Source organism: Crocuta crocuta, unplaced genomic scaffold, assembly GCF_008692635.1.
Source record: "Crocuta crocuta isolate KB4526 unplaced genomic scaffold, BGI_CrCroc_1.0 scaffold97, whole genome shotgun sequence".
NCBI lineage: Eukaryota > Metazoa > Chordata > Mammalia > Carnivora > Hyaenidae > Crocuta > Crocuta crocuta.
In genome coordinates, this window is record NW_027531999.1 from 2299843 (window position 1) to 2318499 (window position 18657).

At 36.7% G+C, this 18657-nt stretch overlaps 2 protein-coding genes across 2 annotated transcripts in view; one reads left to right on the plus strand and one right to left on the minus strand.

The window, feature by feature from the left end:
• Positions 1-1365: 1365 nt before the first annotated feature.
• On the minus strand, positions 1366-11216 carry THAP2 (THAP domain containing 2). Its single transcript, XM_077775197.1, is given in 6 exon segments — positions 1366-2676; positions 2679-2752; positions 2754-2776; positions 2778-3053; positions 4768-4963; positions 10979-11216. Coding segments are annotated over 6 exon segments (678 nt in total). The 5' UTR covers positions 11050-11216; the 3' UTR covers positions 1366-2638.
• A 375-nt stretch (positions 11217-11591) lies between these two features.
• The window catches only part of ZFC3H1 (zinc finger C3H1-type containing), a 53232-nt gene continuing 46166 nt past the window's right edge, over positions 11592-18657 (plus strand). Inside the window, exons 1-2 of the mRNA XM_077775196.1 lie at positions 11592-12448; positions 17044-17460. Of these exons, the coding sequence (XP_077631322.1) occupies positions 11851-12448; positions 17044-17460 (1015 nt within the window). The 5' untranslated portion in view covers positions 11592-11850. The remainder of the gene's footprint in view (positions 12449-17043; positions 17461-18657) is intronic.

Genomic DNA, 18657 nt, shown 5'->3' on the forward strand with positions numbered 1-18657 from the left:
TTTACCTTAAAATTATTGAGTGGTAGTGTATCCAGTGGTTTCAAATAATAATGAAGACTAACTTTGCCAAAGGCTTGTATTTGATAATATTTTGTGATTTTTAATGTTATATTAAGATATCAAAATACTGTTGTAGATGGAAACTAACCTGCATTAATTAGTATTTGGTATTTGGGAGGGGCGATGAACCACTTGAGTTTATACTTGGAAAACAGTTAATGTTTAAAATTTTATTTTTATTATGTTTATTTATTTTGAGAGAGAGAGAGAGAGAGAGAGAGAGAGCGTGAGCACGAGCGGGGGAGGGGCAGAGAGAGAGGGAGACACAGAATCCAAAGCAGGCTCCAGGCTCTGAGCTATATCAGTGTAGAGCCCGACATGGGGCTGGAACCCATAGGCCCTAGATCATGACCTAAGCCAAAGTTGGACGCTTAACTGACTGAGCCACCCAGGTGCTCCAATACAGTTAATGTTTAAATGATTATTTGCTCAATTTATTTTGAGGTGTAAAGTTATGGTCAGTCAGTCAGTCAGTAAAGAGATATTTGGAACCATATTAAAAAAAACAGGTAATGACAATTCCAAGGAGCTATGTCCACTATTTAAGATAAAATGACTAACAAGGCTTAGAATATTCAGAAAAGGACTTTCATAAATATTTGTTTTAAGTGCCTGATAACTAAAATGGCCTTTTCTTACTTTTGCCTTTGTGAATTCCAGTTGCTTGGAAGGCATTCCTTATTAAAGGACAGGTTGCTAATACTGTAAAAAGACTATTGCTAGGATCCAAGTAGATGTCACAAAAACAAAAACAAAAACAGAAACAACAAAAATACTTCTCCTAGTTTTTAAAAATAAAATAGCCATTACTTTAAAGGAAAAAGATATAGCAATTATGATTAGGTATATATGCTACTTTCATAAAATAGTGTCAGAAGCTTGAACTAGTAATGAATAACTTGATTACATATTAATAAACCTAATGTGATTTGCCCAAAGCTCTTTGAAGGAAAGGGTTCTTTTTTTTTTAATTAAAAAAAAATTTATTTCTGATAAGAGTGAGCAGGGGAGGGTCAGATAGAGAGGGAGACACAGAATCTGAAGCAGGCCCCAGGCTCCGAGCTAGCTGTCAGCACAGAGCCCGATGCACGGCTCAAACCCACAAACCGTGAGATCATGACCTGAGCTGAAGTAGGACGCTTAACCGACTGAGCCACCCAGGTGCCCCCAGGAAACGGTTTTTATTAAAATTACGTTATCTGGTGAAATAATGTCAACTCTTTAATTAGTCAAGAGGCAACTATACGAAGAGTTCTCATATTGTTTTGTAAATTAGGATTTGTGTAGCTTTATCAGACACATATATATTTTTTAAGTTTATTTATTTATTTTAGAGACAGACCATGCACACGAGGAAGAGAGAAAGAGAGAATCCCAAGCAGGCTCCATTGTGGGGCTCCGACATGAACCATGAGATCATGACCTGAGCCAAAATCAAGAGTAGGTCCTTTAACCCACAGAGCCACCTAGGTGCCCCTGGACACAATATTTTTATAGAAAATACATTTCACTTCCCTTATGCAGTACAGTTGCTCTATTTGACTCACTAAAAAAGGAGATAAAAGCAAGCTGATATATATGATAAATTGATTCCATTTTAAGTTATAAGTTGTGAAGTTATAAGTACTTTTCTGTGATTAAATCCTATTGTGGGCTTAGGGAGAAAAAAAGCTTGAGTTTTGGTATCAACACACATGGGGGTAGAGAACATATTCCCAATATAGAATTTTGTATCATGTTATCTAATGTATACATTTTGGAATTGAAAGTGTAGTATTTTTATTATGAGAAAAATAGTATAGATTTATCTTTTTGTTTAACTAAGGTAAAAGCTAGATCACAATGTCTGTATTATATCATAAGATATAACCAGCTACCAGTTTTAACTAGTGTGAGGTACTTGAGGCCTTACCTTGCTTGAATGACTCCAGAGTACTTCATAGTCAAAATATTATTTTCAAATTTCATATTATTCAAAACTTCATTTTCAAAATATTTTACAATCTATTTTAAAAGCTAATATTTTTATGAGGGAGGCCATGATTAGCTCATTTTTATTGGTAAGCAGATACAGAAAGTTTAAATAGAAGAACTTGCCTTGTATCTCATTTTTTTTCTATAAAATTTCTAAATCACAGTGCCAATAATAATTAATACAAAATCCGGCAATTTTAAAGTTATATTTAATGTTGGTTAACACTTACTTAGCATCCTATTAAGAATGTAATACCCTAACACTGGTACAGGAAAAAAACTGTTTTTCTAATATAAATTAAAAACATTGTCATAGACAGTTCTTTAAAAGTAGTTTTAAAAGACAAAAACACGTAACACCTTGCAAACATACAATTCCCTAGCAAAATTTTTAAGTACATAATTCTCATGTAAGGCACTTCCATTCTTTTTCAAATAAAATTTTCATAAAAAGTTTCCATCTTTTGTAATCAAATCTTCTTAACTTATATAGTGATAATGTTCAAATTAAACTATTAAATACCCAATTTTGGCATACTTTCCTTAAATACCTTTACCTTTGAAGAGAATGAAGGATGGGCATCAAGTTCTATGTAAACTAATCTTAAACGAGGGTATCCTTAGTCTGTTTTAGAGAATTGGTAACATTTTAGCTTGTTGCTCTTGTTCAAGAATCTTGAAATTTTCCAAAGGAAGACTGCTTAAGGCAGTTGGTAAAATGTTCTGATGTACCCTTAGGTAATTATGTTATTTGCTTCCAGATTCTTCACCAAGCATGTGGCTTTGATCCATCTCCGTGTTGCTCTGCGTTCTTTTTGTAAGCAAGTTTTCATTTTCTTCCTTAAGCTTGCTATTTCTTTTTCCAGTTTTATTATTCTCTTTTTGGCCTCCATAGGATTCCTAAAAGCATAACTGTGTTCAAGCAGTACTTGCTGACTGCTAATGCTTGATTTTAAATTAGATGGTCCTTTGGGAGTACAAGTATTGTTTTTCTTCAAAAGACTCCTTGACTTGAGTTTCTAAGCCAAATAAAATCAAAGGGTTGAACATAAACGAAAGAATATCACAAATAAGTAAATTTTATCCCGTTTTGTACACAAGTAATTAAACCAATGTTTTAAAAACTGACTTTAAAAGTTTGATAGGCAACATCAACAGCTCATCTCATATAATCATGGATTAAAGTTTCTCAACTTGTTGGTTAACTCTATCCACCTGTTTCTTTTTGTGTTTTCTCTCCAGAGGGATGTGAATATTATTTGAAAATAGACAATGAACTTCCAAGGTTTCTTTAACGTTATTGAGTATGATTCTATGGAAACTCTAAAAGTCTTTTTGCAATTTTCTCAGTAAGGCCAATGTAATGTATTTAAGACATTTGGTTTACCTGTGATAGGGATTTAAACTCTTTTTTTAGGTACATCCTATTCTTTCAATTTGGTAATCTTTCATATCTGGGGTTCTACTTAATAAAAAACTATTTCCAAGTATCAAGCTCCTGAATAGATTTACTTATTAATTGTTCAGTTACATCTTCCATTCAAGGATTTAAAATCTGATTAGGAACATTTTTACCTAAACCTGAGGACTCTGAGGAACTTTTTCTCTTTTATGTCTTTAATTCAACTGCTTATCAAGTCCCATTAATTCTACCTCTTAAATATCTCTATAATGAACCTTTTCCTCTTCATCATTCTTAATGCTACTGTCCGTATCAGGCCCATATATCACATCTGGCTTGAATATATTAGAAACTTCTTTATTGATACCTGCTTTTTTCTGATCTTAATTCATATTCTGCCACCAGAATAATTTTTCTAACAGATTTGATGTTTCTGTATCTGGCTAAATTCCTTTTTGCCTAATGAACTAAAGAAAAAATTTACATGGCAAACTATTTAGGATCTCACCCCTTCTGCCATTCACCATTTTGATTTATACTCCCACAATACTAAACCACTTCCAGTTCTGAGTATGTCATAACCTAATAACTTTGTGTTTTTTTATTGATTCAACAAACATTTATTAAAACATATAGGAATTCATTTGTGGACAAATAAATTTTCCTCTCTGACTAGATTTTTCCCCAGCTAGATAAAACAGTGTTTAAATACATACATCATGTGCCTTAATTCTCTTTCCTTTTACATATCACTTGCTAATATTTGATTATTATTTACTTACTCCTCAACCCATTGGCTTTTGCTCTCATCATGTTATCATAATTGTCCTGTGCAAGGTCAAGAACCCTCTCTTAAGTTCCAAACTCCAAGCTCAGGCCAGCCTAAATGCCTGAGCTGTATGAAGCTTTGTTATGCTTTCCTTTGAACTTATATCCTTTAGTGTAACTCTTGTATTCTTTGGGTGTGCTGTTTTTAAAGCTCTTTGCATTCATTTTGAATGTTATCTTAAAATCAGAGCAGAATGATGCTGGAGGTTTCATTACTCCTGATTTCTAAGTTTTATCATTGATTCAACTACAGATAATAATTGGAAATAATGTAAAATCCCAATGTAGTAAAAACAGTTTGGAAAGGGGAAAAAATATTGCAGTTAGGGAGACCTGAGTTCTGATTCTGACCTGCACTTTTATTGCATAAGAGGAAGTTTTGCAACTTTCTTGAGGTAGATCATTATATATGAACTTCAATATATTTTGAATGGTTCCATTTTATAAATAAAACAGAATGGGTACTAAAAATGGTAAAAATGGGTAAAAGAAATGTTACCTACCATAGACTTTAAATGGGTACAAAAATCAAAAATGGTTGGAACAGCATCCATTTTAAGTCGTCGAGTTTGTCCTGTTAAGTCAAAACAGGAGGCTTCAAAGTGCTTTGAACAAAGAAAAGTATGTTTTCCTGGCACAAAATTTTTGCGCCTTAGCAGGCGAACCCATTCTTTTCTTCTTTTAGGATCCAAAGGAAACCTTTAAAAAAAAAAAAAAAAAAAAAGCAACTCAAACTCCAACTATTACACTTCTGGTTGCACCTAAATGGTTAAAAGAAATTTTAAAAGATGATGATTTAAAGTGTCTTCCATTTACATAAAACATTTTAACATCCAGACACTGAAACAGAAACCAATTCATGCTAATTTTTTTAAAAAATATTTTTTATTTATTTCTAGGAGAGAGAGAGAGAGAGACAGTGTGAGCAGGGGAGGGTCAGAGAGAGAGGGAGACACAGACTCTGAAATAGGCTCCAGTCTCTGAGCTGGCAGTCAGCACAGAGCCCGACGCGGGGCTCGAACCCACGAACTGCGAGATCATGACCTAAGCGAAAGTCGGACGCTTAACTGACTAAGCCACTCAGGCGCCCCAATTCATGCTAATTTTTATAAGTTGAAAAAAAATTACTCAAAAACTGACTTGGGTGGTTTTATTTTTACTTTCCAGGATTTTAAAGAGAACTTTCTTTCCCACCTAGTCCTTAACGTGGGCAGTAAAAATAAACACAACCATACTGATTTAGATCAAGGTTATATAGAACCATTTTAAGCAGGAGTAATTCATAATGCTCTGATGTACATGGTCAAGACAAAATATCTGCAGATTAAATTTTATCAAGGAAAGCCTAGATAGATTCTGGTATTCCTTCCTGTGTTCCTTCATTGTGACACCCAACACATTGTGTAGGAATTTTTCTATTTTAATAAATTTCCAGTGAAATAAAAGTAGATTATAAGTTTCTTGAGGACAGGGATCATTGTATCATCTATATATCTTTAACTTAGCACAGTGCCTTGCAAACAGTAGGGGCCCAATAAATATTTGCTTAATTGCTCTGAAACAAATATTTGCTTAATTGCTCTGAGACAGAATATATAAATTTTTACTGTATTACTTCCATGTAAATAAACTATACACACATATTTCTAACTTTATTAATTTTGAGAGAAAGAGAGAGAGGAGGAGGAGGGGCATAGAGAGAGGAAAAAAGAGAATCCCAAGCAGGCTGTGCTGTCAGTGCAGAGCCCAATGCAGGGCTCAAACTCCCGGGACTGGGAAATCATGACTTGAACTGAAATCAGGAGTTGGATGCTTAACTGACTCAGGGCCACTCAGGTGCCCCAAACTACACATATTTAAAAAAAAGAACTCTTAAGCTATGTAGTACAGTAGAAAGCATAATTATTCCAAGAAATAAAATGCTAATGTCAAGCACAGCAGGAATGTTTTTCCTTTCATATTTATTTTAAATACAAAATATACTGATGTATCAGAGTATACCGGTTAAGGAAGAGAAAATTATAGGGGGCTGCCCCCAAGTTCTAGTGGCCACTGTATTTAAAAAAGAAATTTTTTTTTATACTTAGCTATTTTTGAGAGACCAAGAGAGACACAGTGTGGGTGGAGGAGGGGCAGAGAGAGAAGGAAACACAGAATCCGAAGCAGGCTCCAGGCTCTGAGCAAGCTGTCAGCACAGAGCCCCATGCGGAACTCGAACCCACAACCCATGAACCGTGAGATCATGACCTAAGCCCAAGTTGGACCTAACTGACTGAGCCACCCAGGCGCCCCAAGTGACCACTGTATTGACTGACTTGAAAACATAAGCATCAATATTCACATAGAAGTTTGAGTTGAGCTCTTCTTTAGTTTGAGTACTTTACCCTTTAAGTATTATAATGAACTGACTAGTTTTTAAAAAGAACCATTAAAATCATGTTAAAAGATCACATGGCTCAGAAGCCTCCAAGTGAAACTTTATTAGGTAACAATAGCTTTGGCTAGGTAGGATATTTTAGGTTTGCTTAAATTACTAGGGGTGACAGGCACAAACAGTTGGAAACCCATTTACTATAAGTACGCTTCCATCTCCTGTACCCCCGACCCCAGCACCCAAACATACCCTAATCTGAAGATAACATTTGTATGTCACTCTACAGTTTATATAAGGTTTTTCTATTTCATTAGAAATCTCTGATGGAGAATTTACCTACTCTACATAGCTCTGGCCTATTGATAATAATGTATTCTCATTTCAAAGATCTCTGTTCCAATATTTAATGGTTTGGAAACATTTCCTGGAGCCTAAGCTAAAAGTCAAGCTTTAGTTTACACTTCTTGTTTTGGCCTCAATAAAGACACAGAACAAATAAGTACTGTCATGTATTATCATTGCTTTAAGACTCTTCAGATACATGAAGATTGTATTTCAGAATTATTTTTCAACCTTTTAATTTCTTTAGTTCTTTGTAGAAAGCTTTTTTTTTTTTTTTTTAAATAGGCTCCACACTCAATGTGGGGCTTTAACTCAAGACCCAGAGACCAAAAGTCTCCTGCTCTACCAATTGAGCCAGGTAGTTACACGTTGCTCTTTGTAAAACTAGATCCCTAATTATGAAACCAATGCATATTTGAAGCTTAACTTGAGCCAATTTTCCTTCCTTAAGATTCAACTTAGGAATCCCATCTTCCTAAGGAAATTGTTCATGGGCTGAATTAGGTGTTCCTGTATCATACAGAATATCATTGTATTCTAATTGTTTACTTTTCTATTTCCACTCCTAGATCAAATTTCTCCTGGTTAGGATCTATTTTTCACTACTTTATCCTGTTAAGAAATCAATGAACTTTCTCAGTGAATCAGTGAATGAGAAAACTAATGGGGTTAGTTTTTATGTTTACAGTTATGGGAAGGGTACGTAATCAAATGGCTTGATGAAAGAAAAGTGGCTGAGAGCATGGTCTCTGGAGCCAAATCAAGGTGCCAATCCTGGTGCCTTCAATGTAATAGCTGGGTGACTTTAGGCAAGTTATTTAACCTTCTTAGGCCTCAGTTTTATCATCTATACACTGGAATAGTAATGGTACCTAGCTAGTATGGTTCTAGGGATTAAATGAGATCATGTGAGTAAATGCTTAGCCCAGTGCACAGTACACATTAAATACTAAATAAGAGCTATTTATTAATATAAAAATAATTATAGGTATCATGTGTCATGAAAGGGTAAGAGCTAGTCAGGACACTTTGAGTTAGGAATTAGCTAGGGAAATTAGGGTGGGAATAGTGAAGAGCTTTATCTTGGGGACAGCAAGAGTGTTATGACAGGAAGGGATGCTGGTGGGCCTTCTGGTTTAAAGAGTAATTTTGAATTCTATCCAAAATGGCACTGGTAAGCCATTTAAAGGCCTAATTTAGAGAGCTGATTATTAACCTGTTTTAACTAGCTGTAAAACACAGCCATTATTAAAGATTATATAAATTTGCAATTAAATTAAGAACAAAGGTAATAAATACTGAAACCCATCATTTCTTAATTATTTTACTATATCTATATTCTTGAAGTTATTTATGTCTGTTATATCTGTGTGGTATAACTGCTATAGAAGTGTGGTACTGCACATTTATTCCCAATTCTATCATTAGTCATGTCATATTGGTAACTTGAAACTAGTCATGGTAGGAGTATTTATATCATGGAAATTGGCAAAAACTATCAATCAGGGCTTTCCTCTTTCCTTGGAGATCCTGTTGTGAAACCTTTAGCATCACACCATTGATTACACAGAGAAGTTAGGAGTGTATGAATGGAAGCGGTGAACCAGTTAAGAGGCTGTTGTAATAATCCAATCAAGGGGGAATGGTGAGAAGTCAAGGGAGGATGACCTACCACCTTCTGGGTGGATGGTGTTTTCATTTACTGAGAAAGGGAATATAGGAGGTGGTATAGGTTCGGTGGAAGAGCAAGCTCATTAGTACAGTTTTTGGGTATGTTGAATCTGAGGAACTGAAGAAAGACCAGGGAAATACTGAGACACTTGTCCTATGAGGTCTGGATCTCATTAGAGAGATTGGACTGGAGATATTGATTTGGGAGGCATCATGGAGTGTTAACTGAGACCACAAGAACAGTTGAAATAATTTTGAGAAGAGTGGTAAGACCTAGGTCAGGGTGCAGAGAAAGGTGCTGGCAGAGAAAACAAGATAGATCAAAGATAAAAATCACAAAATTTGTGTCAAATATTTAAAAGTAGAGAGTATTTCATAGAAGAAATGCTCACATGCCATGAAAAAGAAACAAAAATGACAACTCAGCAAGAGTGGTTTCAGAAGAGTATTGGGGAGACTTAGACTGGAGTGGGCTGAGATACAAGAAAAATGGAGGCAGTAGGTTGAGGCAACATAAGTTGTACATAGGGATAAAGAAGTCTACCAAAATCCTAGAAGTTAGTCAAACATTGTATTTATGAAATAGAAATGTAATTTATTATATTATTGTAAGATCTACATTTCTGAGGTTACACATGAAAATGTTAATTTCCTAGGGGAAAAAAACCGGTCAAGTATGCATGTTACTGTATCACTGTGTATCTCTTAAACATTCAATATTGTTTGCCTTGCTTGACTCCTCTTTCCCTCATCGTATACATCAAATTACCAAATACAGTAGTTTCTACTAAGTATTTCTTAAATCTGTCCACTTCTTTCCATCATTGTCAGTACCATCTAGTCTAGGCTACTGGTGGACTCTTTCTTGTTTTACTGCAAGTTTCTTTTCTCCATGAATTCTCACTTTTAATTTACTGCTGGTTGGGCCAGCAATGAAGTATATTGCTTAGCTCAGTTGACACTGTAGCAGAGTTTCTCTGTGAAAGAAACAGTAGGTAAATTAACATTGTGTAATAAGCTCCTTTCTCATCAAATTCATCTCTTGATAATGCTTGACCAGCACTTTAAGTGTCAAATAATTCTCCATACTGCAGCCAGATGGCTCTTTAATATCCAAATCAAATCATGTCATTCTTTTAAAAACTTTTCACGTCTTCTCAAATGCTAGGTAAAAAAGAAATCTGTAAAGTAGCATACAAGACTAAATCTATGTCAAGTTTTGGTATTATCTGAACTTTCACATCCTCTAAGACATGTTCTTTGACTTTCTAAGGCTGAGTTAGGTATCCCTGAGTGTCTCTGCTGTGGCACTTACCCATAATTATGTCTTTCTCACTGCATGCTAAGTAAGAATTTTCTAGATCCCTAGCAGAATGTCAGGCAAATAAGAACTCTGTACACATCTGATGAATGAATGAATGAATGAAGCACTACATTTCCATGAAATAGCTGAAAATCAGAAACATCACAAGGACTTTTTTTTAAAGCAGCAGTTTTTAATAAGAGGGGCATTTAGTTATACTTAGGCAGGGAAAGGGTCAAGGATATAATTTTCCACATTCTAAGATCGTATTAAGTTGTGAGATATATAAAATCAGAACTATTTGCACTTAACTTTCTTTGAATGCTTCTTCCGGCACATGGCACGCACTTGCACAGAAGGTACCTATTCTATTTTATGCAGTGTTCAAAATGTTTTTAAGAGTTCTGATTTGACAGAATTAAATAATTATGACTGCTCTTCCAGCAAACGAGGAAAAGCAAAACATGAGTTCTTATTACTCTGTTAAGAATAGAAAGCTTATCTTTCGCACTTTCATTAACATCGCTTAATTCCTTGGCTATCAATGATGACTCAACTCCTCCGCAGTAATTGTTATGCGACTGAAATCTAAATGCTTCCCGTGTCAATATAGCTAGTGAGAATTTCCTAACTTTGACGAACGCACACAGCAGGCTTTTAAGGTGACTGCCGACGTGAACAGGAAGGGTTCGCTTCCTTTTAAGGCTTCATTCATGTCAAGGCCCAGTCTAATACATGAAAAAATAGAAAATTAAGATACTTTCCTCTCACTTTTTCTCTAACGAGTAACCGCCATACAGAACTTGGATTTCTTTTACAAAGTGAGTAAACAAACCTTCCCCGAAGTGAGAAAAAAAATTGGACATATTTGAGAAACACACAAAAAGGGCAGAAAGATGCTTCCTTGCTACTAGCTAGGTAGTGTAAGTCGTTAGAATTAGTAGACGACTCCTGTTCCTTCCACACAAGCGTACCCAGTCTAGGAGCTCCCGTTTCCGGCATCCCCACTCCCTGCCCAGGTTACCTGTGGAAGCTGATGTTAATGTGCTTGTTGTAGGTAGTAGCACAGCCCGCCGCGGCGCAATTGGTCGGCATTTCCCTTTCCCCCTCATTCGGCGCAGTCTTAAGCCTGTTCTGAGGCGCTGGCTGCTACGCTTCCTTCGCGCAAAGGCTAGGCAAGCAAGGCAGGGGAAGGGCCCAGCGATAGGAGTCGTGGGAACGGGGTCGGAAAAACGGGTGTGTGTATTGGGGGGTGGGGGGGTGNGTTTACCTTCACCAACATGGCGGACACAAGCCACCCCCACCAGGCACCCAAAAGGGAGTGGGACTACTGTGTCTCTTTGGCAGCCGCCCTCGGAGCAACTAGAATGTGTCTCTCACCCTCCCCCCATCACTATGAAACTCTCTCGCGGCCAAGATGAAGAACGGGCCCGCCCACCCCGCCACGCACCCAGATATCCCAATCCGGAGCCCAGGGTGGGCGTGAGCCGTAGGTTGGAAGGACAAACCCGAAGAGAGAGAACAGAAAGACTACAAGCCCCACTGGAAATCGCGTTGTCCTGATTATTATCGCGTGAACTGGAAGCCTTGTTTCCTGCGTGCCGCAGGAAGCGACGTCACGGGCGAGCCACTTCCAGAGTCCCTTTCTCGCGAGGCGGAAGAGCCCCGAGCGCGGAGAAGCAAGGGGGCGCTAGGGAAGGGAACTGGATTGCGACGGTCCGGCGAGAAAGAGCTGGGGTGCGGGGAAGTTGGGGAGCAAAGCCCGCTAGGTGTCCGAGTAGGGTAAGGCCGCACCGACCGGGTCCGTTAGAAAAGAAGGGAACCGAGGAGGAAGGCAATTGTCGGGCGGATCCCCGGACGGAGGGCTAAGGTTGCGCGGAAGGCACTGCTCCCGGGATGGCGACCGCAGATACTCCGGCCCCGGCCTCCAGTGGCCTCTCGCCCAAGGAAGAAGGGGAGCTGGAAGATGGGGAAATCAGCGACGACGATAACAACAGCCAGATACGGAGCCGGAGCAGCAGCAGCAGCAGCGGCGGCGGGCTGTTACCGTATCCGCGGCGAAGGCCTCCTCACCCGGCCCGGGGCGGTGGATCTGGCGGAGGCGGTGGCTCCTCTTCGTCGTCGTCCTCTTCTCAGCAGCAGTTGAGGAATTTCTCACGCTCGCGGCACGCGTCGGAGCGAGGCCACCTCAGGGGACACAGCAGCTACCGACCCAAAGAGCCGTTCCGGTCTCACCCGCCCTCCGTGCGGATGCCTTCGAGCTCGCTGTCCGAAAGCAGCCCCCGGCCGTCCTTTTGGGAACGGAGCCACATCGCCTTGGACCGTTTCCGCTTTCGAGGCAGGCCCTACCGGGGTGGAAGTCGCTGGAGTCGGGGGCGAGGAGGGGGTGAGCGAGGAGGCAAGCCGGGGGGCAGACCTCCTCTGGGAGGAGGAGCAGGATCCGGATTCAGCAGCAGTCAGGGCTGGCGAGAGCCCTCTCCACCTCGGAAGAGTTGTATCCTTAACGTGGCGGTCCGCCCTGGGTGTGTCACTTAACCAAAGTTCCCTTTAGCGTCATTATTAGGTCTATGAGATGAGTAACTTTTCTGAACCATCAGAACCGCTTGTCAGTGTCAGAGTTGCTCTTTGGTGATTCCCATGTGTCACACTACAGAGTCTTGTTTCTTAAGAACGGTTTATTGGGTGTATTATTGCATTTTAATATGAATGTGTTATGGATTGGCACCAAGTTAGTGAAATACAAGAACATCTAAAATCAGATTTATAACAGTACATCAGAAGCCCAGGTTTCATTAGTATTTGTACCAAATTTGTTTTCCTGTGAGGTTGTTTTAGATTGTTAGAGGGGGAAAAACAAGAGTCAAACAATTTGGGGAATAGTGTTGCTTATACCATATTGAACTTTGGCATTGAAAATTGTAAAGTTCCATTCTGCATAATTCTACAGTTTTTGTGATTCTGCTTTTATTTTTCTTGATTCATTCTTAACACACTGCTGCCTTTTAAAGTGGGGGCCAGGGAAAAGATCCATTCCTTTACCAAGTCTGTTAATTCAGACGTTTAAAATTCATAAACTTTTAGTAAAACTTTACTGCGTTCTCTATTTATGTTCACTTTTTGGCATTTTATAACTGTGTTGACAAATGTAGGTTAGAGAAAGACACAGCATTTTAATTTTAATATATTGGAAGCCATGGAGTATATGAGAGGGTGGAGATTATGGGGAGGCTGAGAAGGAAAATAGCAAAATACTTGATTTTTGTTCTCTCTAACCCCATTATCTTTAACATTCCTAAATTCACTTAAGATTTATACAGGGGAATCAGTCATCTGAAGGTTTGCTAGTTTATGATGAGTTTGTAGAACTAGGTCTTATTTCATGATAATTGCATAAAAATAGTTTACTAAGCACAGTTATTACTGGTTGTAATTTCTATAGTGTAATGATTTAAAACATTCATTGTATATTGAACTTATAGGCAATAACATTTGTTTGGAAGACACTCAACATTATTTTTATAGGATACTTAGGACCAAATGTATTTTCCCAGGTGTTAGGATATAAAGGGGACAAGAAATGTAAGTTTAGGTAAGAAGTAGCAACTTGTGGTCCTAGTGCCCAGAAAAAACTTGATATTGCAACCAAAAGTTGGGTTAGGAGCATCCTAGTCTCTTTTCAAAGGAAATCATGTAGATATTTAACTTTTAAAAAGATAGAGGATGTTCTTTCAAAAAAAAAAAACTATGTCCAAGACATTTTTTAAATGAAAGATTTCTTGTTTATGATTCTAAAAAAACAGGATTTTTTTTGTATATTTTAAGAATAGAAAAATACAAAACAAAATTTGGAATTTGTTTTGGAGAGACAAATGTGAATAATCACAGTTTAATGTAAAAAAGTTCATATTGATGTATCTAAAAAGTACTGTGGGAGCAGTTTTTTCTTCATCTAATTAATCTGTATTACAGAAGGTGGTGAGGGGGTTTGCCCACCTCCTGCCATTGCCTTTTTTTTGTCTATTCATTCAGTACCAATTTGGCCTAAATCACATATACCTTTATTAATTGCTAAGCTTATGTTTTTATTAATAAACAGGCATATGATGTGAAAAATTACATGAATATATCAAATCTGATTTCTGTAGTAACTTATCAGAAATGAGCTATCTTGCTGTTTTTCTTTTCACAGATGCTGCTCTTAAGAAAAGGATGCTTATTTTGATCCTCTGCTTATTGTTTTCCTTGTGAAGTATCATTAATCCATCCTAGGGGTGATATTCTTTGTAAAAATTTGTGAAGGAAAAGATAGCTTCCAGCTACTTTTGTATAGTGTGAGCAAACAAAATTTGTCGTACAAAATTTTATTAATTTAAATTTCTTAATACCAAGATTTTATCCAGGCTTAGTCATATGTTTCACTGGGTGATTATAATCATGACATTTTTATTTTGCAGATATTAACATCAAGAAAGAATAAGGGTTATGGGACACCTGGCTGGCTCTGTCAGTAGAGCAGGTGACTTGATCTTGGGGTCATAGGTTAGAGTCCCATGTTGGGGATAGAATTTACAAAAAAATGAAACAGGAGGATTATATTGTGACTCATTTCCATAACGTAGAAGTAAAGTAATATGAGTACAAGTTTTTTGTTTTTTTTTTTAACTTATTTTCCTGTAATGATTAAGGTATGCTAGTTGCAGCTTTAAAAACGTAGAATGAACCAGATTCTATTGTGGCAGCTATTTTAATTCTCATTGATTTAAAATTTTACTTAGTGATAGACCCAAGCTCAGTCAGTCTTAGCATATGTTTCTTTTGGATGACTACTGTTTTAAACTTTCTAATCTGATGAGAGCTAACATAATTAGGCCAGTGTCTCTCATCAGTAAAAGTCATTTCATTTTCACCTGCAGTTGTAAAGGTTGAATAACAGTTCTTTTTTTAAACCAGATTTGAGTTAGAAATTGCATTTTAACTAGCTTAAAATTAAATCTTTTAAGTGTTGGTTTCATGTCCTATATTAGAAATAATTCCATTTAGCCTTGACGGAGATTACTTAGTTACAGTTGCAACTGAATTACTTTTCCTCATTTTTCTTTTTTTGTCAACTGTTTTGAATTTTTTCTCTCTACAAATCTTTCCAAGGTCTTCAGTTTTATTTTTTTAATCCCTGTGGCTGTGCCTTTAGGTGGCTTCACTGAAAAGTGAGGTGTCAATGCAGATAACTAGTGAATTTATGTACAAAGAGTAATGTGGGTTAGGGGAGCAAATAATGCTCTAGCTTCACATAGGAGGTGACATTTCAATTTTGAATTGGGGTCAGTTTGAAGAACCAAAAAATCTAAATACGAAGTTGTGCATGAATTGTGATGAACAGGGAAATTGTAAGATTGGAAAGTAAGTGCAGGTCAAATCATGAAGGCATTATATGCCATTGTAAGATTTTGGACTCTGTTCTTAATAAGATTTAAACAAGGGAAGAGATCTGATCAGATTTGTGTTCTAGAAAGATTAGTCCAGCAACAGTGGGGGATGGCTTGTGGGAGATAAAACTCCAAATATCTATTATGAGGCCAGACTTCTCACTTGTATTATGTAAACGTATAGGAGTGCATTAGAATGCCCAAAAGGAAAAGTGAAAGAGGCTTAAATAGAGCTTACTTGAAGAGCACCATAATTGCGGAAATAGAAAGGAGTCATGAGGACTTAAAGGAAAAAAAGAAGGTAGGGAAACAGGAGGAAATTGGGGTGAGGGAAGCCAAGAGAAAAGTGGTTTGCAGTGTCCAAAGCTGCAGAGAGGTCAAGTGAAATAAAGTTTGGAAACGTGGTGAATAAACAAACTCAGCCAGCAGAATCTAGATTCCGTTTGAAGAGTAAGGTAATGAGAAACTAGTATTCTTTCAAGAAACTTGGCTCTGAAGATTCAGGTTAGGTAGATCAGAGGTCCAAAGATTTACTGAAACAGTTTTGCTGTAGGAGTGTTAAGATGTTGAGATGTAAGTTGTAATGCTGGTTTAGTTTCTAAAATTATTGGTGGTGAAAAAACAGTATTTGGTGGTGGTTCCTGTTCTTATATTAATCATTAGGGAAATTTAAAAATATCTGGGGACTGATGGTCCTGTAAATTGTTAAACAGAGGAACCATCTTTAGGGAACTGTAATGTTGTATCCTAGCCAGTTTAAATGATCTGTCTATAAATGTTATATTGTATTAAAACCACATACTTACTTATCTTTAAATCTTGTTAATTTCTAGGCAGGAGAATTGAGGTATAGCAATTTTCACCTATGTGAATTATTTTGAATAAAAATTGTAGCTTGGAATTTTGTAGCCATTTCCAAGGAAAAAATTATATTCTATGTATCACTTGTTAGAAGAAAAAATTTGGTAGAGTTATCCTTATCTTCAGGGACAAATTAATTTATTAGATACATTTTGAATGCTAATTGAAAGGTTTTATTTTTTATGGTATAACTGCCTTGTCTTAGTTGTGCATATTTTGGGTATTAGTATATTTGTTGAACTCTAAGATTGTTATGTATTAGGTTTTTAAGAAAATGTTTCCTATATATAAACTAGTTTTAGCTATTAGTTGTCAGTGCTCATTTTTTAATCTCTTTTTTAAAAATTTGAGACTTGAGAAAAAACTAATTAAAAAGAAATGTTTTCCTCCTGATTATCAGCAGTGTAAATTATCTACATCTGTGACAAACCGGTTTCTCCTCTCTCCTTTCAGAAAGGAATCTTTAACATCCAGCTTATTATGGCTTTTTCTGATAACCTCAGAAGGAAGGCTGCTGTAAACCTAAGTGGGTGGAATGCCTGTAGTTTCTCTGGGTAACAACTGACACTAGTGATTTTGTAAGTGGATGATTTTATGTGGTTACTTAATTAAATTTGAAATATGGGCATATAATGAAAGTGGACATTAGCACATATGTTAAATGGAATTTAGGAATTTGAAAATAGCAATTCATCTTTTTTGAAAAACAAATTAAAAAGGGAGACAATTAATCTATAACTTAATGTGTTTTTGTTAAATTTACCGGAAAAATTTTGGAAACTGGTTTCCTTAATATGCTGTTCAGCCAAAAGTTTTGGAAGATCTCCATCAAGAAAACAAAATTATTCATCTAAAAGTGAAAACTGTGGGGAAGAAACTTTTGAAGACTTACTTTTGAAGTATAAGCAAATACAGTTGGAACTAGAGTGCATCAATAAGGATGAAAAACTAGCTTTGAGTAGCAAAGAAGAGAATGTGCAGGAAGATCCTAAAACATTGAACTTTGAGGACCAAACAAGCACTGATAATGTCAGTATTACAAAGGACCCAAGTAAAGAAGTAGCTCCTGAGGAGAAAACACAGGTCAAAACTTTTCAGGCATTTGAATTAAAACCACTCAGGCAAAAACTGACTTTACCAGGGGATAAGAACCGGTTGAAAAAAGTTAAAGATGGAACAAAACAGCTTTCCCTGAAATCTGACACTACTGAACCTAGTCAAGGTAATGAAATTAAAAACTTCAATTAGTACTAAGATTCTTCTTTCTTTATGGGGTAATTAGTTGTTTTGATACTGTGTTTCATTGAAATGATTTTAATACCTCATCTGTGAATTCTTGCACTTTTTATATATACAGTCATGTTACTCAATAATGATAGATTTAGTTTCATTCTCATCTTTCTTTTTTGGCCTTACATGCTGGTCAAGACTTCTAATATATTTTTTAAAATAAGTGATAATGGTGGACACCTTTGTTCCCTACTTATAGGAATGCTTTGGATATTTACTTTTAACATGATGTTAGGTTTTTTGGCGATATCCTTTATTGGCTAACAAGTTTTTTCCCCCTATTCCTCATTTGACATTTTCAGCATGAATGGATGTTGAAGTTTATCATATCTTTTTCTTCATTACTGAGAAGAACATCTTATTTTTCTCCTATATTGGTGAAATGGATCATATTAATTTTGTAGTGTTAAATCACATTTGTGTACTTGAGGTAATTCCAGCTAGTTTATGATATGTCATTTCTTTACCTCATAGATTTGTTTTGTTAATTTTTTTCTCTTTTTTATGAAGGTATAATTTATATTGCAGTAAAATGTAGCCTTTTTAGTGTATAGTTCTTCAAATTTTGAGAAATGCAGGCTGTTGGTTAACCGTTGCCAGCCACCACAATTAAGATTTAGGACAGTTTGTCAACTCTCAGATTCCCCCATGTCCCTTTGCAATCAGTTCCTTCCTCCCCCAGCCCACCAGATAACTACTAATCTGTTTTCTGTCCTTATAGTTTTGCCTTTTCCAGAATGTCATATAAATGGAATCATTCAGTATATTGCCTTTTGATTCTAGATTCTTTCACTTAATTGGCATAGTGTATTTGAGATTCATCCTTGTGTATATCATTAGATCATTCTTATTGCTGAATGTGCCATTGTATGGCTATGCTGCTGTTTGTCCATTTCCCAATTGAGGGATATTTGGTTAGAATTTTTCATTGGGTTTTATAGCCTGTAATTTTTTACCCCTCTTGTTCCATGCCAAATTCTAGTATAAGATTATGATATGCTCACAATGAGCTGGGGAGTGGTTTCCTCTTTATTCTCAAGAGTAAATTAAGATTAGAATTGTTCCTGGGATATTTGGTAGGCTTTGTTGGTAGAAGTGTCTGGGCCTGGATGGAATTTTTTCTGGGAAG